General features: G+C 48.6%; 1 protein-coding gene across 2 annotated transcripts in view; it reads left to right on the plus strand.

Moving 5' to 3' along the window:
* The window catches only part of CARHSP1 (calcium regulated heat stable protein 1), a 62,343-nt gene that overhangs the window by 37,179 nt on the left and 3,854 nt on the right, over positions 1-21,310 (plus strand). For both annotated transcript variants that reach the window (XM_040356978.1, XM_040356977.1), the window contains exons 2-3: positions 2,940-3,134; positions 11,694-11,816. In XM_040356978.1, coding sequence (XP_040212912.1) covers positions 2,953-3,134; positions 11,694-11,816 — 305 coding nt within the window. In that variant the 5' untranslated portion in view covers positions 2,940-2,952. The remainder of the gene's footprint in view (positions 1-2,939; positions 3,135-11,693; positions 11,817-21,310) is intronic.

The following is a 21,310-nucleotide window of genomic DNA, read 5'->3' on the forward strand; positions in this document are numbered from 1 at the left end:
CTATGTATAGTCTGGAGAATTTCAATGTAGCTAAATGTTCGTATATCGTGTAGAGGATCCGCTGGTTAAAGGGAGGAGAAACATATACATTCACTAGAGCATATACTACCTCTCTGATCTCAAGTAGGAGGATTATGAATAGGCCCTCCTGATGAGTGTTTAGATGTAGAACCTTAGATGCAAGGGATTTGTTCAATAAGATGGCCACATCCCCTGCATAACTGCAGTACGTTGCATGAAAAGAATGCTATACCCAGGGTCTACGCAGCACTAGAATCCTATTCCCCAGAAGATGGGTCTCCTGTAGGAACAAGATATGGGGTCTATGACCATTCAAGTATTTAAACATCAAAGCCCTTTTTACCTTGTCATTGAGACCCCGTATGTTCCATGACACCAGTTTTAACACCATGAAGGCATTGACATAGTATGATACATCGTAATAATACCTGTGCGGGGAGACTCAGCCCCCTGGGACCCAGGGGGGAATGCAAAAAAAATTGGTTCTGAGCATGATGAGTATTGACAAAATACGTGATATAAAAGCATCATTCAGTGGATATAGAGCGTACAAAAAAAGAAAAGGTAAAACGGTAACCTATGAATTCCCTACTGACCATAAGGTACCATTAAAAAAAAAAACACAAACTATGGCCAGTTTAATACACAAAACCTGTTGAACTCCCTACTGACCAGCAACCCCAACAACAATGCCAGTCAGTTTAAAACCCTTAACAGATGGATATTCAGACTTCTTTGAAGAGTTCTAGAATGCGGCAATTCAGCACTGCTGACGCCTCTTCAAAAGGCCGAAAAAACTGAGGGGGGGGGGGGGTTAGATACTTCAGTGAGTCCAACAAGGTAGCTCCGGAGTAGAAGGATTTAGAACGGGGATATGCAAATAGCGGACCTCCAGATGAGCCATAGCAAGACTCTGACAGCCACAAGCATAACACCCAGAGGCAGAAGCATGATGGGACTTGTAGTTTTGCAACAGCTGGAGGTCCGCTAATTGCATATCCCTGATCTAGAAGAAAACATACATCCAGTAGCCCATCCGAAAAGGCAGGTATGGCTTGTGTGAGAAACTTAGGAGTCAACCTGCAGCAAAGTAGGTTGTGAGACCAGAGGGCTAGACAACCAAAGACTGATGACTGAATAAACAACTCCTTAATGCGTGTATCTGGAGGAAAAATGGCATCTTTAAGGCAACTTTCTTAAAGAAACTTGTAGTGAGGAACAGCTTACTGTGCCTAACGCAGGGTGTCCAGCCAGTTATCCGCATCGGCCGGGGAGTCGAAGAACCTGACCAAGCCATTGTGAGGGACCCGGAGACGTCTGGGGTACAACAGGCTGTATTTAATGTCTTTTTCACGTAGACGCCTACGGACCTCATTAAAGGACTTCCCGGATTTCTCAGCTGAGCTGCAGCGTAAGAGGAACAGTAGGACCGAGGAGTTGACGTATGGAAGTGAGGGATGTTTGCGGGCTTCGGAAAGGATCCTGTCCCGGTCCCTGAAGTTAAAGAAGGGCCCGGGTTTCGCACCAGGGATAGTGCAGTTTCCTTGAACTCTTCCGCGAACTCGGCCGGGTGATCTCCCTCCGGGAGACCCAGGACTCGGACATTGTTGCGTCTTGCCCTGTTTTCTGCGTCATTGGATTTGGCGACAAGCAGTTGTACTGTGGGTTGCAAGTCCGCTATAGTGTTAGTATGAGTAGCCATAAGGTCTTCAGTGGCAGAAATTCTGGATTCCGATTCAGTCAGCCTACCTCTGATCTTATCTAGGTCATTTCTAATGAGATTACATTCTTCTGCAAGGCAATCGATTCTCACCAGCATGGAGGTTTTGCTCTGTTCAATGGTGGCCAGGATCACTGCAGTGCTATCCTGGTAGGAGGGGGCAGGTAGAGCCACACCTGGGGAAGTCTCAGACTCCATAGCTAGTTCAGCCAGCAGGGCCTGCAATCTCCCTACGAGAGAAGGATCCGGCGTAGAAGCTATGATTAAGCATTGACACTCAATGCGAAACGCGTCAGGTGTTTATCCCACTGTGTGCTGATACCTGTAGTGCATTTTGTCCTGTACCTAATAAAGGGCACGTCTTTTTCAAGTTACTGGAGTGCGGCTGTCCATATCCTTATTGTTTTTGCACATCCTGTGCATTGCCAGCACCCATCTACTTCTGAGTGGACATCAATTACCCTAGTGAGCTCACCTGGAGCGGCAACTCTCTCACGAGATTGATATCTTGATGTGGCCTTTATCTTCTGCCTGAATATTGGAGTATACTACGGATCATATATTTGATTCCTGCCTTGAGAAGACTCTCCTCACACGTTTTTTTTTTTTTAACTTGGTCTACCTCAATGCTGGTCCTCTCGTTTTGTACTTGGATTTTCTGCAACATGATTAGTTCCTTTTTGTATTATTACTGGACTCTTTTTTTTTTTTTATTATTTGTATTTCTTTTGTGACATTTATTGATATTGCTTTTATTAGTAGTTTTGTCACATACCTTCTAGGTATTTATATTTATTCACCTAGTGGGTTTAATCTACTATCACTTGATTGTGAGCACCCTGGTGGTATCTATTGGTATCACACACCATTCATTTTCTGTCGCATACCTCCGGGCATTTATATCAGTTTACCTACAGAAATAATAACTGGATCTGAAGCAGGGGATCCCAGAGATTAGGTAGGGCAGATGTACAGGCTCACCAGGGTGTTCAGCATCCATTCAGCGCTCCTTGCAAATGTTTCCTCCTTGGCTTACAACCCCCCCCCCCCCCCGTATAATTCCATTTTAAGTGTCAATTAGTTTATTATGACTTCATTTCTGTCTATGCATGGTGTTCAACTCTAATATGCATGTAACCTCTCAGTATGGCATCTGACAAATGTTATATCAAATGATCTGTTTTGTTTTCTGTTTCAGATAAGCAACAGAAATGTCCTCTCCATCTAACTCACCTGTTGGTGCCCCATCCAATGATTCACTGGTATCTCCTCAGTCTCCAAGGACCCTCAATTTACCAGATTCTCGCCATACTAAAGATCGCTCTTCATCTCCAATGAGAGGCCACTTCATTCCCAGTCCACTTCCAACTAGACGTACAAGAACATATTCTGCGTAAGTAATAGTCATTTGTTTTGTACTTGGCTTAGAATAGCAAAGTAACAATGCGTGTTTACAGCATTTACAGGTGGCTTCTAATTCTTATATTCAACCTATAGATATGAATTGGAAGTCACGATGGTGAAATTAAAACAGTACAGGTTAGATTTGATTAGTGATTTTGTGTTATGGAGTTTAAAGTGATTGTAAAGGCTTTTTTTCTCTTTCGTCCATGGACGGACACAGCTTCCTTTATACTCTTGACTGTAGGGTTATGTTTCCTCTACTAGGAGAGGACTAGGCAGACATGTTAATGGTTAAAACATGTAATCTTTAACACAGCTGAAATGGCCCCTCACCTTGCACTAAGCAGCTCAGTTTTTTTTTTCTGGTTCCCTTTTGGGCCCGTGGTCCTACAGAAATTTTTTATTTTAAACCTTTTATTTTTTATTTACCTTTTATTTATTTTTGATCCTGAGATCTTCTATCAACTGCTGGCTTGGCGACAGGCTGGATAATATAGATCCTTGTAGTCCCCCCAGTCCGGCCATTGAGCGCGAGCAGGCCTTAGCTACACGCTGGGTTGGCCACGACATACCCCATTGCTCCATGGGTGGCCGGTGTGCGTTTTTTGCTCCGGGGCTCACATATGACCAGGCTGCTTGCTGTCTGCGTCACAGTGAGCCGTGGCCGGCAGCTACTCCGTACTGCTCAGGTGTAGGTCTGTCAGGAAAGCGCTAGCAGTCCTCGCAGGGAGAGGACCTTTCCTCATGTCTTGGCAGGATGGAACAGCTGGCCCTTCTGAGTGGGGTCGATCTGGGGGTTTCTGGTTCTTCCCTTCCTGTGCCTCCCCTCCTTCCCTTGCATGGGCCTGCTGTGACTGACCTGGGAGTTGTTTTCACTATCCTGTCGGGTGTTCTGGGTCCGCTGTCGTGGGGGGGGATTCTCCGCGCTGGGCCACTAGGTTTTCATACCTTCTTGTCCTCCCCGGGGTTCCTCTGCGCTATTTTTTTTTTTCATAATTCTGCGCCATTTTCTTGTGGCCGCGCTGCTTCTCTAGAAGCGGCTGGCGGCCATTTTCTTGTTGCCGTGACCCAGGCAGCTACTGCGGGGCGGCCATTTTCCAGGAGCTCACGCTCTTTTTGTCTGAGGCGGCCATTTTGGAGTGGTTTTGTTCTACAGACCTTGGCCTCTAGTGCTACAGTGCCCTTAAAGGGGTTGTAAAGGTTTGTTTTTTATTTTCTAAATAGGTTACTTTAAGCTAGTGCATTGTTGGTTCACTTACCCTTTCCTTCAATTTCCCTTCTAAATGTTTTTTTTCTTTGTTTTCTTTGTCTGAATTTCTCACTTCCTGTTCCTCCTCAGTAAGGTGTTCGGTAAGCTGTTATAAATGACTTTCCACCGCTCGGATGATGGGGGGAAAGCTTACTGAGGAGAAACAGGAAGTGAGAAATTCAAACAAAGAAGAAATTTAGAAGGGAAATCAAAGGAAAAGGTAAGTGAACCAACAATGCACTAGCTTTAAGGAACCTATTTAGAAAATAAAAGATGAACCTTTACAACCCCTTTAAGAACGGCGCAGTTTACCTCACAGACTGACTCTCACTGTATACTACTGGATGGCGGACTGCGGCACTGTGCAGCTCTCTTGGGCAGGGTGGTGAGTTCCCTGGGATACCCCTCTTGGTCAGTACAGCTAGGAGGGTGGGCCTCTCTTATTTGTGTACCTTGACTATAGTCCCTAGGGTGGTCAGGTGAGCGGGTCAGCATGGAATCGGAAGCTGGCGCTTCTTCTCCAGACATTCCAGTGGTAACAAACGGTGCCCCTGCTCCTGCGGTCCCTGTGGACACTTGGTCGGCAGTCCTGGAATCTTTTGTTGCCAGGGTGGAAGCGGTGTGTGGGCGCAAGGGGGGTAAAAAATGCCCCCACCCACCTCCATTTCCAGGGGATAGCTCTGACTTGGGCCCTAGTTACATAGTTAGTCAGGTTGAAAAAAGACACAAGTCCATCCACAAAAAATAAATAAACAAACCAAATAAACACAGTACAATCCCATACACCCAACTCCATACCCACAGTTGATCCAGAGGAAGGCAAAAAACCCAGCAGAGAATGATCCAATTTGCTACAGCAGGGGAAAAAATCCTTCCTGATCCCCCCCCCCGAGAGGCAATCGGATTTACCCTGGATCAACTTTACCTACAAATCTTAGTACTCAGTTTTATTCTGTACATTTAGGAAAGTATCCAGACCTTTCTTAAAGCAATCTACTGAGCTGGCCAGAACTGCCTCTGGAGGGAGTCTGTTCCAAGAAACCTTTCCGTATTTGGAGATGAAATCTCTTTTCCTCTAGACGTAAAGAGTGCCCCCTTGTCCTCAGTGTTGACCGTAAAGTGAATAACTCAACACCAAGTTCACTATATGGACCCATTATATATTTGTACATGTGGATCATATCCCCCCCTAATTCTCCTCTTCTCAAGAGTGAATAAATGTAGTTCTTCTAATCTTTTCTCATAGCTGAGCTCCTCCATGCCTCTTATCAGTTTGGTTGCCCTTCTCTACACTTTCTCCAGTACCTCAATATCCTTTTTGAGAACTGGTGCCCAAAATTGGACTGCATATTCCAGATGAGGTCTTACTAATGATTTGTACAGGGGATGTTCTGAGGCATCGGCGGATGCGGACCGAGACCTTTCGGACAGTGAGGAAGACTCCGGGTCAGCGCAAGACAAGGCACTAGTTGGAGCTCTTATCACTGCAGTACGGGATACTCTTAAATTAGAGGATACTGCTGGTACTTCTGCTGATGGGTTGGTTGCTTTTGGGTCCCACAAGCAAGGCCGCACTGCTAAAGTATTTCCTTATGTGACCTTTTTTGATAAGTTCATAGACAGAACTTCTTTCTCCACGCAAATCAAAAGGAAAAACTTCAGGACAACAGGCACATCTCCCACCATCCTTGGACAAACCATCACCCAAGCATCAAAACCTTTGGAGTCATCTTTGATTCAGACATGACCATGGACGCACAAATAGAATCAGTAGTCAGCGGAGCCCACCATCTCCTACGCTTACTATGTAGACTCATCCCCTTCACCCCGGATAAGGACAAAGCGGTAGTAGTCAGAACAATCAATGCTTGACTGGATTACGCCAACTCCCTATACCTAGGACTACACAAATACCAGATCTCGCGTCTACAAGTCATCCAGAACACATCCAGAATTCCATCACCCCATCCCTGAAGTCCCTCCAGTGGCTAACCGTAAAGGATCGGGTGACATTCAAGACACTCTGCCTCGCTCACAAATGCACACAAGATAAAGCCCCACAATACCTATGCGAGAAAATGCAACACTACAACCCTGGACGGGCCCTACGGTCGACAAATCAAAAGCTGCTATGCATCCCCAAGACCCGCTACAAAATCGAAAGGAGAACGAAGATTTGCAGTCCAGGGGCCACGGCTATGGAACGCGCTACCAACCATCATCCGCATGGAAGATAACTATTGCGCCTTCAGGAAAAAACTGAAGACCCGCCTCTTCTGAAGGACAAGGACGACTCGTATACAAGCGGCTTGAGGCGATTTAGTTTGCATTTGTTAGCACTATATAAGTTACTCGCAAGGAATGGGAACGACCGCAGAGGACCTTTTGCGGTCCCTAAGCGCTTGGCGGTCCGTTACCCTTTTGAGGAGAGCCTTTTGAAAAAGTAGGCTTCTCCGGCTGTAGACCCCCCCCCCCCCCCCCCCCCCCCGGTGTCTAGATTGAACAAATCAACCATGATTCCGTTTGAGGGAACCTCTGCATTTAAGGACCCTGCTGACAGGAGGTCCGAAGCGGTGGGTCGGTCCCTGTTCTCTATGCTGCATTCAGTATTGCGGCCTATTTTGGCTACGACATTGGTGTCTCGGAAACTTACTGAATGGGCAAAATTATTGCACCAGGAGCTGATGGAGCATCATGCTCCTCCAGGCTGCGTGGAACTGGCTGACCAGTTGGTGCATGGACTCAAGTATGTCTGCGATGCTGCACCGAATGCAGCTCCCTTGATCTCGAGAGCTTTAGTATCTGCGGTGGTTCTGCGGCACCTGATTTGGCTTAAAGTCTGGTCTGCAGACCAGGCCTTCCAAGAAAGCTCTGGCGGATTTGCCTTTTCAGGGCGGGAGACTTTTTTTTTTCCCCCTGGATCTTTTTCTGTGCAAAAGCGGTATTTTCGTCAGTCGGGTCCCACAGGAAGGTGCCCTCAGACCGACAAAGGGCCTGCTGGGGGTCAGAAGCGTCCCTGGGTTCGCAAGCTTAACAAGCCTGCGGACAAACCGTCGACCTGCATGAAGGTTTGCCCCCCCAACTCTCGGGGGGGGGGGGGGGGGGGGAAACGTCTGTGCGAGTTTGCGGCCCGGTGGACCTCCCTGATTTTCCGACCAGTGGGTCTGCGAAGTGGTTTCATCAGGGTACAAGAGTTTCTCTCTCGTTCACAAAACAGATTCTTTTTCCCTCAAACGTTCCCCTCCTTCCAGCTCGTCTGGACGCCCTATTTGGGGCAGTGCAGGACTTGTTAAGGTGCGGGGTAATCATACCCGTGCCACTGAGGGAGAGGTATTTGGGTTTCTACTCGAACCTGTTTGTGGTCCCAAAGGAGGACAGGGTCCGTCCGATCCTGGACCTCAAGGCTCTCAATGCTTTTGTAAAGGTTCGGAAGTTCAGGATGAAATCAGTTCGCTCTGTGGTCGCACTCCATCCGGGGGGATTGTCTGGTGTCTCTGGACATCAAGGACGCATACTTGTATGTCCCCATTTACATCAGAGGTTCTTGCACTTTTGCGGTCGGAAGACCACTACCAATTCGTGCTCCAAAAGTGCTACCAAGGTGCTTGCTCCAATCTTGGCCCTGCTGAGACAGGAATCGCTATCGTGGGCTACTTGAATGATCTGCTTCTGAGAGCTGCTTCAAGCTCAGAATTTGAGGAGGATGTGGCTATAGCCAGCCAAACCCTCCGAAAATTTGGTTGGGTGCTGAATTTCCAGAAGTCGGTGTTGGTACCGCCTCGAGCATCTGGATCTGATTCTAGACTCCTCAGAGGCAAAGGTTTTTCTTCCCTTGGAAAAATTGCAGACGGCGATGAAGCTGTTGGTCTCCCGCAGGTGGTAGTCGCTGCGCTTTTGCATGCGAGTCCTGGGTCTCATGTAGTCTCCTTCGAGGCAGTACCGTACGCTCAATTTCACACTTGAGTCTTGCAGAAGGAGATCCTGTCCAAATGGGACAAGTCTCAGTTGTCTCTGGATTGTCAAATTGGGTAAGCCAACTAGTCAGGACTTCCCTGGTTTGGTGGCTGAGATCTCCAGCACTCCATGCCAGAAAGTTGTTCCTTCCCCCTCCACTGGACAGTGATCACGACAGACGCCAGCCTGACCGGTTGGGGGGGGGGGGGACTGGGGTGTTCAGTTGACACAAGGTCATTGAACACAGGAAAAATCTGGCCTGCCGATCAATGTACTGTAACTACAGGCAATCATGCTGTGCTTCTCCACATGGTCAGAGCCTACAGGGGCGTCCAGTCAGGATCGGCGGTGGCGTATGTCAATCATCAAGGAGGAACATGAAGCGTGTGGACAGCATCGGAAGTTGCTCGCATCTTGAGGTGGGAAGAGAGGAGCGTTCCGGCTCTCAGCCATATACATTCCGGGCGTAGACAACTGGCAAGCGGACTATCTAAGTCATCAGACGCTGGACCAAGGAGAATGGTCGCTTCACCCGGACATTTTTGACCAACTTTGCCTAAGGTGGGGCGAGCCAGACATGGATCTCCTGGCCTCTCGACTCAATTGAAAGGTGTCAAAATCTGTGGCCGGGTCCAAGGATCCTTGGGCGCACACAACAGACGCGTTGGTGGCCCCATGAGGACAGTATCGGCTGATTTATGCTTTTCCCCCACTGAAAATGCTCCACAGAGCGGAGTCCGAGGGGATCCCGAAGATCCTAATTGCCCCAGATTGGCCTTGGCGTCTCTGGTTTGCCGATCTGGTGAAACTGGTGGCGGATGCTCCCTGGCAACTGCCGTTGCGGGAGGTCCTTTTGTCACAAGGTCCCATTCTTCTTCCTGCTTTACAGTCGATGGCTTTATCGGCATGGCTGTTTGAAAGCCAGGTACTGAGAGACCGAGGCCTGTCGGATTCGGTCATTTCCACCATGTTGAGAGCACGGAAATCTTCTTCTAGGAAGATTTAACATCGCACATTGAAGGCCTACATCTCTGTGTGAAGAGATGAAGTGTAATCCTCGTACGCGTTCGGTTTCTAGGATCCTGCGGTTTCTGCAGCGTGGTGTGGATCAGAAGCTTGCCTTGGGCACCATTAAGGGACAGATTTCAGCCTTTCAGTTCAACCACTGCCACCTCCGTGGGATTTGAACCTGTTGCTTTCGGTGCTTCCCTTTGAGAACATCAGAAATTCCTCTGCTGACACTCTCAGAAAGTGGCCTTTTGGTGGCCATTACGTCTGTTAGATGGGCTTCTGAGTTGGCGGCCTTGTCTCGTAAGTCCCCCTACTTGGTCCTACATAGGGATAAAGTGGTGCTACGCCCACAGCCTTCTTTTCTTCCGAAAGTGGTTTCAGCTTTTCATCTGAATGAGGACATTTTACTTCCATCCTTTTGGTCAGACTCACTGTTTGTATTGGTGTCTGGTCCAAAGAAAGGCCTGGCAGTCTCGTCGTCCACCATGTCCCAGTGGATCAGACAGATCGTGATTCAGGCTTATGCCCTGAAAGGGCGGGCACCTCCCTTTCCTTTCACAGCGCATTTGACCAGGGCAATTGGTGCTTCCGTAATGGGCTTTCCGACATCAAGCATCTGTCTCACAGGTGTGTAAGGCGGCAAATTGGTCATCCGTTCACACTTTCAATACATTTTATAAGGTTGATGTAAGTGCATCTTCGAATGCTTGCTTTGGCCGCAAAGTTTTGCAGGCGGTGGTTTAAAGTTAAATCTCATCCATTGAGGAGCTCTCATCCATTGAGGAGCTCTTGTATGTTGAAGTTTGGGTTTTGATTGCTGTTCCCACCCCTCGTTTTCTGACACTGCTTGGGGACGTCCCTATAGTCAAGAGTATAAGAAAGCTGTGTCTGTCCATGGACGAAAGGAGGGGTGGGTGCTGTGTCTGTCCATGGACTTCAGAGAAAAGGATTTAACGGTGAGTACGTAAAATCCTATGTCTTCTCGGGTGCCCCTGGCCCCTCCCTTCTGCCAAGTGCCTGCACAGCCAACAGCTTGCTATATGGGCACCCACGCAGGTTTGCTCCTGCACCACTGCTGTGTGCCAATTTGGTAAAGTTGGTCTAGGAGAGGGAGAGAGAGTGATCTTGTGCACATCACTGAATCGAGATGGGATTCGGTTAGGTACTGGGGGGCGTGAAATAGATACCCCTAGCCTCCTGTCCCTGTACTGCTCCTGCCTGCCTCTTGAAATTAAACATAATAGTATGTGCTATAATCTTGCATATAGACAAGGTGTTGCATGAAAATCTGACTGACTAAAATATATATATATATATGTATGTATGTATTATAAAAACATTTTTTAGTTTTAATTATCATGATATAAAGTAATGGATGTGGGGAGCAGCATTTCATTCCTGGGCCCATGCAGCACAATGTCTTGGGCCAGCCCTGGGGAAACCATAGATGAACACACCCTTTTTTTTTTTTTTTTTACCACTTGAGGACCGCCTAATGCCGATATACGTCGGCAGAATGGCACGGCTGGGCGCAAGCACGTACAGGTACGTTGCCCTTTAAGTGCCCAGCCGTGGGTTACGCGCCGCGCTAGCGACCCGGTCCGACACTCCGTCACTCGGTTCACACCAGCTGAACAACTGGGGGAGGTGAGTGTAAACAAACCTTCCCCGTTCTTCTCTGGCTTGTCACTGATCGTCTGTTCCCTGTCATAGGGAACGACGATCAGTGACGCCACACGTCCAGCCACGCCCCCCCTACTGAAACACACAATAGGACACACTTAACCTCTTTAGAGCCCCCTAGTGGTTAACCCCTTCACTGCCATTTTCACAGTAATCAGTGCATTTTTATAGCACTTTTCACTGTGAAAATGACAATGGTCCCAAAAATGTGTCAAAAGTGTCTGATTAGTCCGCCATAATGTCGCAGTCACGGGAAAAAATGCTGATCGCTGCCATTACTAGTAACAAAAAAATATATATTAAAAAAAATGCCATAAAACTATCCCCTATTTTGTGAATGCTATAACCTCCAATCAATAAACGCTTATTGCGATTTTATTTTGATTTTTTTTTTTAAACCAAAAATATGTAGAATACGTATTGGCCTAAACTGAGGGGAAAAAATGCAGAGGTGATCAAATACCACCAAAAGAAAGCTCTATTTGTGGGAAAGCCATGTCGCACGACCGCGCAATTGTCAGTTAAAGCGACACAGTGCCGTAAAGGGGCCAGGTCCATTACCTGCATCATGTTTTTCATAACCTGTGAATATAAGTGTGATTTTTCTTTGCAGCTAAATTTTAATATGCATGATTACTTTGTGTGTCACAGCGCGGCAAGAGCATCTGAAGGACAAGTCTACAAAGGAGTTTGCAAATGCTTCTCCCGCTCTAAGGGACATGGTTTTATTATACCTGAAGATGGAGGGCCTGATGTATTTTTACATATCTCAGAGTAAGTGCTATGACATGATATACTTGTGTAATGTTAATCTGTATGCACAATAATGAAATGTGGTGATCTCAATCTGGCAATATTATGGCCCCTATTTACTACCGTGTTTCCCCCGAAAGTAAGCCCTACCCCAAAAATAAGACCTAGTGTTGCTTTCCAGGACGGCTGCAATATAAGCCCTACCCCAAAAATAAGCCCTAGTTTAAAATTCTTGTAAAATCCTATAATCCACTCTATTACAGTAGTATATAATGTACAATCTGTGTGTTTCTGTAATATAAATGCGGGGAGGAGAGCTCCGGGGGGGTCACAGAAGCGCAGAGCGTTGCTATAACAAAGGTATTTGGCACAATTATATTACAGAAACACACACATTGTACATTATATAATACTGTAATAAAGTGGATTATGGGATTTTACAAGTATTTTAACTTGGTTCACACTGGAGAGAGAGGGGGAGAGAAGACGGCACTTTAAATAGTAAGACCTACCCCGAAAATAAGCCCTACTGTGTCTTTTGTTGCCAAAATATATATAAGACCCGGGCTTATTTTCGGAGAAACACGATATCCCATGTTTACAATGAAAAACTGGATGTTGGCTTGGTTCAGTAAAGACTATTAATACTATATATTATTCTATATACATAGCTGCATAGTTACATAGCAGGTGACACCAGTCCATCAAGTCCAACCTATATGCGTGTGATTATGTCAGTATTGCCTTGTATATCCCTCTATGTTGTGGTCGTTCAGGTGCTTATCTAATAATTTCTTGAAACCATCGATGTCCCTCCCCCCGAGACAACTGCCTGTGGAAGGAAATTCCACATCCTTGCCCGTCCTATGTAGTTTTAAGGTTAAACCTCCTTTTTTATTCTATTTTAATGAGTGGCCACATGTCTTGTTAAATTCCCTTCCGCAAAAAAGTTTTATCCCTATTGTGGGGTCACCAGTACAGTATTTGTAAAATTTTAAATCATATCCCCTCTCAAGCGTCTCTTCTCTAGAGGGTAGTAGTTCAGTGCTCACAACCTTTCCTCATAACTAATATCCTCCACACCCTTTATTAGCTTTGTTGCCCTTCTTTGTACTTTCTCCATTTTCAGTACATACTTCCTGAGGACTGGTGCCCAGAACTGGACAGCATACTCTAGGTGCGGCCAGACTAGAGTATTGTAGAGCAGAAGAATTTGTTTTTGTCTCTGGAGTTAATCCCCTTTTTAATGCATGCCAATATTCTGTTTGCTTTGTTAGCAGCAGCTTGGCATTGCATGCCATTGCTTAGCCTATCATCCACTAGGACACCCAGGACCTTTTTCATCCTAGATTCCCCCAGAGGTTCTATCCCCCTCCCCTGCAGTGTATAAATTGCATTCGTATTTTTGCCACCCAAATGCATTATTTAACATTTTTCTATATTGAACCTCATTTGCCATGTAGTTGCCCACCCCATTAATTTGTTCAGATCTTTTTGCAAGGTTTCCACATCCTGCGGAGAGGTTATTGCCCTGCTTAGCTTGGTATCGTCCACAAATGCAGAGATTGCACTGTATACCCCATCCTCCAGGTCGTTTATGAACAAATTAAGCAGGATTGGTCCCAGCACAGAACCCTGGGGGACCCCACTACCCACCCCTAACCATCCTTCCAATCATACCATCTACTTCCCCCCACATTCCTCTCTCACCACCTTACTAGATTGGGACATTCTATTGTGACCTACCCATACGCCCATCATTTTAAATATTGTCATTGTCGTTATTTTTTATTTTAACCCGCCTCCTTCCCTAAACCCCCGACTCCTTAAACAAATGGGGGGGGGGGAACAAATGCAACATACAGTATAAGAGAACACTCAAGGGGGGTACCAGTTGTGTATATTACTTTCAGTTGATGTAATTTATGTTTTATTTCCCCAAACTTGGCTCTCCGCTTTTGGAGGTCAGGTAAAAAATCTGCGTATATAGACGCCCTAGTACCATTATAGAGAATATTGCCCATTTCTCTGGCTCTGCACATTATAGTCACTTTGTTGGTAAAACTGTTCTATTATAAAGGACAGAGACTTCAGGGGATCTCCAGGTTGAGGGGGGGGGGCTAGTGGGGACCCTGTGTGCTCTCTATTGCAAAGAATAGTGTGAAGGACTCCTGTTCAAGTGTGCCTCTAAACCATTTTTCCAAGAAAGCAACAGGGTCTGCACCCTCACTATGCTCAGGAAGCCCAACAATCCGTACATCCGTTCTTCTCATCCTGTTTTCCATTTCATCCATTTTTATCTCCTGATTGATCATTTGCTCTTCTAGCTCTCATCTCCCCTGTTTGAGGGGGGGAGGGGGTTAGATCATCCTCCACTAGGCCCACTCTCCCCTCCAGGGCAGTAGTCATCTTTCAAACTTTTTGCAGGTCATGTCTAACAAAAGAAAGCTCTTCCTGAATAGTTTGGAGTTGGTCAGACATTTTCATTCAGGCAGGTCTTACAAGAATTAATTGCCCACAAGACCTCTTTCAGTGACGGCTCTGGTTCCCCTAAGACTCCTACCCCCAGATGGTAACCCTGGGGTCTCTTTAGCCTCCTGCCCCTAAGGTCTCCCCCCTAAGCTGCTCACCCCAGTTGGCATGGGTACTTGGTTATGTCCTTGGCTTTTTCTTACCCCAGAAGCCCCAGCCTGTGGTTTGGGTTGTACCTGTTGACTCTGTAGGGTATCTTTTGGGGGGGGGGGGGGGTCTGGTCTGGCATATTTTTCGATTTTTGCGGCTTCTTGACTTGCCTTTGTGAGACGCTGCGAAGGCATGATGTTGTGAGCAGGGGGATTAATACCGAGAGATGTAACTATTCTGTACCACTGCTTATCTATTCTATCCCTCTGGATAGGAATATACGGAGGAACTGGATCTATTCTGACTCCCAGGGGGAGGTGGGAGAAAAAGAAAAGGGAAAACAGGGCAAATAAAGTCCCAAATTTTTTTTTTTTCAGACACAGTCCAAAACCCTAGCCCTTTACTCTGTCTCCCAGTGGTTAAGGACCTTATTTAAAAAAAAAAAAAAAAAATACACCCATCCACGATCCATTCTCACCCATCCACGATATGGCTATCCAGCAGCTCTTGGGGATAGAGATGTTTGGCTCCTGTCGTCCAATAATTTAGGTGTAGAGAGGTAGGAGGGGAGGCTTCTGGGCAGCAATACAATCGTCCCCCCAGCGTCTCCACAAATGTTAAGAAGCTGTCTGCCATCTAAGGGGGGGGGGGGGGGCAATAGCCACTCACACCGCCGCTGTCTCCCTTATTTTAAACAGATGTTCCTCCTTCTCCCCCCCGCCGTCCCAGGTTCAACACCTCCCAGAGATCTCTCCAGGGGGAAAATGCAGTGGAAGCCTCTCAGGCCACCGCCGTTATCAGAGGGGGGTAGCCTCTCCTACCCCCTTCACCACTGCTCTGCCGGCCGGCTGTGTCTCCTTCCAGGGGAGTCGGGTCGCGGTAGTCTCGCACACCACCGCCACTGATCCGCTTGTCTGTGTCTGCCTGCTATCGTTGCTCTCACTAACAGCCTGCAGCTCAGCCTGTCGCTCCCTTGGTCTCCTCGGCTAGTGCACAGCAATACAGCTCTGCAGGATGGATAGGAGGTGAGAGGACGCTGCACTCGCGTCCTCATCTGGTCACGCCCCACATCCTAGTTGAAACATGTTACTCAGAACATTAACGAATTTTTTTTTTTTCTAAACACTGATCGACACAAATCTATACTGTTGTAAGTCTATTCCAATAAAAACAAAAATGTGTAAACACTCTTTAAGTCATTGTATAGTAGAGGCTTGTTTTTAAAGCCCCTCTCCTGGATACATTTACTGTTCCCTGTTCTCGCCTCGCTCTGTGAGCACAGTGCCACTGAAGGATGCCGGGGCTTTTAGAACGACAGAGTGAATAGAGGTGATTAGGGATTCTTGACGACTCCCCTTCTCAGTGCAACCTCGGATCTCCTGCCTGCCATGTGTGAAGATGCCTACTGCGGCTCCCTGATCTATACTCCACTCTGCAATCCTGCATATATAGCCAGCTATTGCAGACCAGAAAAAAGTGAGTTCTGCCTGCTCAGGAACTCCACATGTCAGCATGCCCAGCCATCAGTGCCTCCCATCAGATGAGGCTCCTATTAGTGCCCATCACGTTCTCGAGATGGTTACTTTAGGATTTATTTATTTTTGTTTGTTTTTTTTAGACTAGCAGGGTTACTTCGCCATAAAAGGTTGAGAAACACTGGTGTACAGAACTCCCCCTCAGAAATGGAATTTCCTGCTTGTGTAATTGGCTTACTGATTTTCTGCACAAAGATACAAGTCCGATTTTTGGCATGCCCCCTACAACCAAAATTGCATTTTTGGTGCGATACTCTCCATGGAAAATTCTATGTAATGCAGACTGTTCCATTTTCTCTTCCGTTCATGGACGGACACAGCAGCAATTGACCTTGGGGTTATCTACCTTCCTTTTAGGAGATAACTAGGCAGAAAAAACAGCACTTCAAGTGTTAAAACACTTCTCTCGGTATAGCACCTCCCAGGGGGCGGGTCCCCCGGGTACATCCCTCTCTGCATCATGCAGCCCCAGTTTTTTTTTCTGCCTAGCACGAGGAGAAGACATGGCTCCTCTGGGCCCATGTGCTCTAGAGTTTTTCTGCGATTTTTTTTTTTTTTTTTTTTTTTTTTTTTTTTTTTTCTTTCACTTTTTTTTGGATCCTAGGATCTTCAATCAACTGCCGACTGGTTGACAGGCCGGATCCTCGATCCTTGTAGTCCCCCCCCCCCATGTTCGGCCATCGAGCGTGTGCCGGCCTTTAGCTACGCGCTGGGCCGTCCACGACATTCCCTGTTGCTCCAGGGGTGGCCGGTGAGCTATATGCTCCAAGGCACACATATGACCGGTCTCTATGGCCGAGTCGCAGTGTGCCGGGCCGACAGTCATGCCGTAACTACTGCGGACGTTGGATCTGTCTGGAATGCTTCCAGTCGGTGGTCGCAGGATGGGTAAGTAGTTTCCCCTTGCCTTGGCATGGTGGTTCGGCTGGTGCATTCCCGGGGAGGTCGATCGAGGGTCCGCCCTGCTTTCCTCTCTCCCTTCCTCTCCCTCCTTCCCCGCATTCTGGGGGGTGGCCGTGAGGTGGGGGGTCCGCCTGGGGGGCTCCGTCCTACCTGGGGCTGCGGCTGCTGTGGAGTGCTGTATGTTTTTCTCTTCCGTTCATAGACGGACACAGCCTTCATTGACATTGGGGTTATGCTTCTTCCTACCAGGAGAGTTTAGGCAGAATTTAACAGCACTTAAAGTGTTAAAACCTTTCCTTTGTGCCACTCCTCCCAGGGGGCGTGGCTCCCCCAGGCATAACCCACACCCTGCTCTAGGAGCCTCAGCCTCGGTCTTTTTCTGCCTAGCGACAGGAGAGTCAGGCTCTCTCTGGAGTTCCTGTACTCTGGAGTTTTTTTCTTGGGATTTTTCTCGCTTTTATTTTTGTTCCTGCATTTTTTTAATCCTGTGATTCTTCTAACAACAGCCGACTGGGTGACAGGCTGGGTCCTCGACCCTTGTAGTCCCCCCAGGTTCGGCCTTCGAGCGTGTGCCGGCCCTTAGCTCCGCTTTGGGACGTCCTCGACGGGCCCCGTTGCTCCAGGGGCGGCCGGGGAACTTCGGTTCTAGGGCACACATTTGACCGGTCTCTATGGCTTTGTCACAGTGTGTCTGGCCGACAGCCATGCCGTTCACGGACGTTGGTTCTGTCTGGGATACCTCCAGCCGGGTAGTCGCAGGACGGGTAAGTAGTGGCCTCTTACTCAGGTAAGTGGTCTGGCTGGAATGTTTCCCTTGGGAGGTCGACTGAGGGTTTTTTCCCTGCTTTCCTCTCTCCCTTATTCCTCTCCCTCCTTCCCTTTTGGGTGACGGCTGTGAGGGTTTTTTTTTCTGGGGCTCATGTCACTGGGCCCGGGTGTTGCAGGGGCTGTGTGTGTGTCACTGCAGGGGGCTGTGGTGTTCACTTCTGGGCCTTTGCAGTGTGCTGTGAGGTGTTTTTTTCTGTGTGACAGTTGCTGTGTCACTGTCTTTTTAAATCTGCATCATTGGCGGCCATTTTGCCAGAGCCTAGCCTTATATAACCCGGCGGCCATTTTCTTGTGGTCCTATGCTGTTTTTTCAGCATTCGGCGGCCATTTTGCTTTTTTCGTCTGCCTCGTGTGGCGGCTTTTGGCGCTGCAAACACCGTGGATGTGTCTGAGGAGAAAACAGACACAGCGCTGCAGGCTCTCGGCACACCTTGTCCTTCTCGGACCGCGCTGCAACCGGGTGGGGTGGTGAGTACCAGAGGCCCCCATGCTCTCCATTAGCTGCAGGGAGGTGACTAGTGGGGATTTTTTTGTCCTGCCTTGCAGGGTGGGTGTCTCAGCGCTGGCGCTATAGAACCTGAGCCAGGTCTCCCTCTACACTAGGCCTGAGTTAACCCTTAGCGCCCCTTCCCCTGCCACATCTGTTTATGTTGGCTATCCTGTTTTTTCTTGCCAGGTTTGAAGCAGCTAGTGCCCGGATGGGGGGTAAAAAAGCGCCCCCTCCCTGAGCCTGCTTCTGGGGATGTCTCTGTCATGGAATCTGGTTCTGGTATGTCAGAGGGCTTGTCCCACATGGATAGTGAGGATGTCTGCTGCAGTGTCAGCAAGAATTGTTGGAGCTCTTGTTTTTTTCTGCGGTGCGTGAGACTCTAAAAATTGAGGATGTGGCGGAGACACCTCCGTGTTAGTATCCGCAGGATGCCACGCACCGCTGAAGTGTTCCTTGTGTTCCTTATTGGACAATATGTTGTGCAAGGAATGGGATGCACCGAAAAAAGTTTGTCAAATAGCTTTGCAACCCGTTACCCCCTTGAGGGGGATTTAAAAAAAAAAAAAAAAAAAGTAGATATCTCCTCCGCCAGTAGACCCCCTATGTCCAGACTGTGCAGGACCACCACGTTGCCTGTGGAAGGTGCTCCTGCATTTCAGGTTCCGCTGATAGAGTGGAGGCCGTGGTCCGATAACACCACGGCCGTGGCGTAGGTTGATCATCAGGGAGGCACACGGAGTTCTGTTGCAGCGACGGGTGTCACGCACATCCTTTCGGTGGGCCGAAGGGTCCTTTCCGGCTCTATCGGCCGGGTACATTCCGGGAATAGGGAATTGGCTAGCCGACTACCTAAGTCGCACTGCACTGGGCCAAGGAGAGTGGTCTCTCCACCCGCAGGTGTTTCGGGGTCTGTGCCGAAAGTGGGGCACTCCGGACGTGGACCTTCTAGCATCCCGTCTCTATCTATAGGTGCCGCGGTTCGTGGCCAGGTTTAAGGACCCGTGGGCGGACGCGTCAGGCGCATTGGTGGCTCCTTGGGGTCACTGTCGCCTACTTTACACCTTCCCTCCTCAGAAGCTTCTTCCTCGCCTGCTGCGCAGGGTGGAAGCTGTAGGGATTCTATCAGTCCTGATTACCCCAGATTGGCCGCATCGCTTCTGGTACGCGGACGTGATGCGTCTGGTGGCAGACGCCTCCTAGCGTCTTCCCCTGGGAATTGATTTTCTGTTACAGGGTCCGATCTTCCACCCTGTTTCACAGCCACCGGCCTTAGCGGCGTGGCTGTTGAGAGCCAGGGGCTTAAGGACCGAGGCCTATTGGGCTCGGTGGTCTCTACCGTGCTGGTAGGTTTTATCCTCATACATGGAAGGCCTACTTCTCTGTGTGTGGGGAGATGAACTGGCACTCTCGTACATGCGTTGTGTACAGGATTCTGCTGTCTTTGCAGCAGGGAGTGGTTCAGGCTCTCGCCTTATGTACGGTTAGGAGCCAGATTTCTGCTCTGGCTGTTTTTACTTGCAGCGACCCTTGGCAAACGCACTCCTGGGTGCGTACGTTGGGTCAGGGGGTCTGGCAGGTGGCCCCTCCGGTGCGCCCTCCATTACCCCCATGGGACTTGAATTTAGTCCTTTCAGTGCTTCGGGATGCTCCCTTTGAGGACATTCGGGAGGTTTTTTGTTTGACACAAAAGGTGATTTTATTTCTGGTAGCAATTACCTCGATCAGACGGGTGTCTGTCTGTTCTGGCGGCCTTGTCTTGCAAGGCTCCCTGCTTGGTCATCCGTAAGGATGAGGTGGTGCTGCGGCCGCAGACGGTTTTTTTTCTCCCTAAGGTCGTTTCGGATTTTCACTTGGATGTGGACATTGTTCTTCCATCCTTATTTCCTCGGCCGAAATGCCAAGAGGAGGCGACTTTGCATCCTCTGGATGTGGTTCGGGCCCTACGAGTGTACTTGTATGTTACGGTTCCGTTCCGGAAGTCGGGCTCACTGTTCGTGACGGTGGCTGGCCCTACGAGAGGGCCTGGCAGTCTCGTCGGCCACCGTTCCTGGGTAGTTCCGACGGATTGTGCTTCAGGCCTATGCCCTGAAGGGGCGTGCGCCCCCTTTCGGGTTAATGGCGCATTTGACCAGGACGATCGGGGCCTCTTGGGCTTTCCGGCATCATGCCTCTGTTACAGCGGTGTTAGGATGCATCCTGGTCGAAAATCCACCCTGTTTCAAAGTTTTACGAGGTGGATGTGTGTGCATCTTTTGATGCCTTCCTCAGCCGCAGGTGTTACGGGCGGCAGTTTATGTTTGGAGTTTCTCCGTTGAGCAACTCCGGTTTTTGTTTGGGGTGTAACCTGGTTTGCTGTGTTACTTTCCCACCCCTCGATTTTTTGACACTGCTTGGGGACGTCCCTAATGTCAATGAAGGCTGTGTCCGTCCATGAACGGAAGAGAAAATAGGATTTTTGTACTCACCGTTTCTCTGAGTTCATAGACGGACACAGCACCCACCCCTCCTTGGTTTGTACTGCTTGTTACGGACTGAGGCTCCTAGAGCAGGGTGTGGGTTATGCCTGGGGGAGCCACGCCCCCTGGGAGGAGCGGCACGAAGGAAAGGTTTTAACACTTTAAGTGCTGTTAAATTCTGCCTAAACTCTCCTGGTAGGAAGAAGCATAACCCTAATGTCAATGAAGGCTGTGTCCATCTATGAACTCAGAGAAATGGATTTTACGGTGAGTACAAAAATCCAATTTTTTTTGTGATGCCGTGTGTGTGCGCGGGGGGGGGGGGGGGGGCCTGCAGGGTCTGGTACGTTTGCCGTGTTTTTGCTGCTTTATGTCACGGTGTTTGGCCGCCATTTTGCCGGTGACGGGCGCTCTTATTGACGATCGGCGCCCATTTTCTTGTAGCCCGCATGCTGTTGTTTGCATGTCGGCGGCCATCTTGGAAGGTTTTTCGGCCTCTAGTGACCAGAATAACGGTGCGAAAGCTCCCAGCACACTTCCTGAGGGACGGCACAGCACGGGCAGCGTTTCTAGCCTCTCAGCAGCACTACAGCCTGGTCGGGTGGTGAGTACTCTGGGGGGTCCCCTGCTCTCTGTTGCTGCCGGGAGGGTGGCCTGTGGGTCTTGCCTTGCAGTACAAGG

The sequence above is a fragment of the Rana temporaria genome, chromosome 6 (assembly GCF_905171775.1).
Source record: "Rana temporaria chromosome 6, aRanTem1.1, whole genome shotgun sequence".
Lineage (NCBI taxonomy): Eukaryota > Metazoa > Chordata > Amphibia > Anura > Ranidae > Rana > Rana temporaria.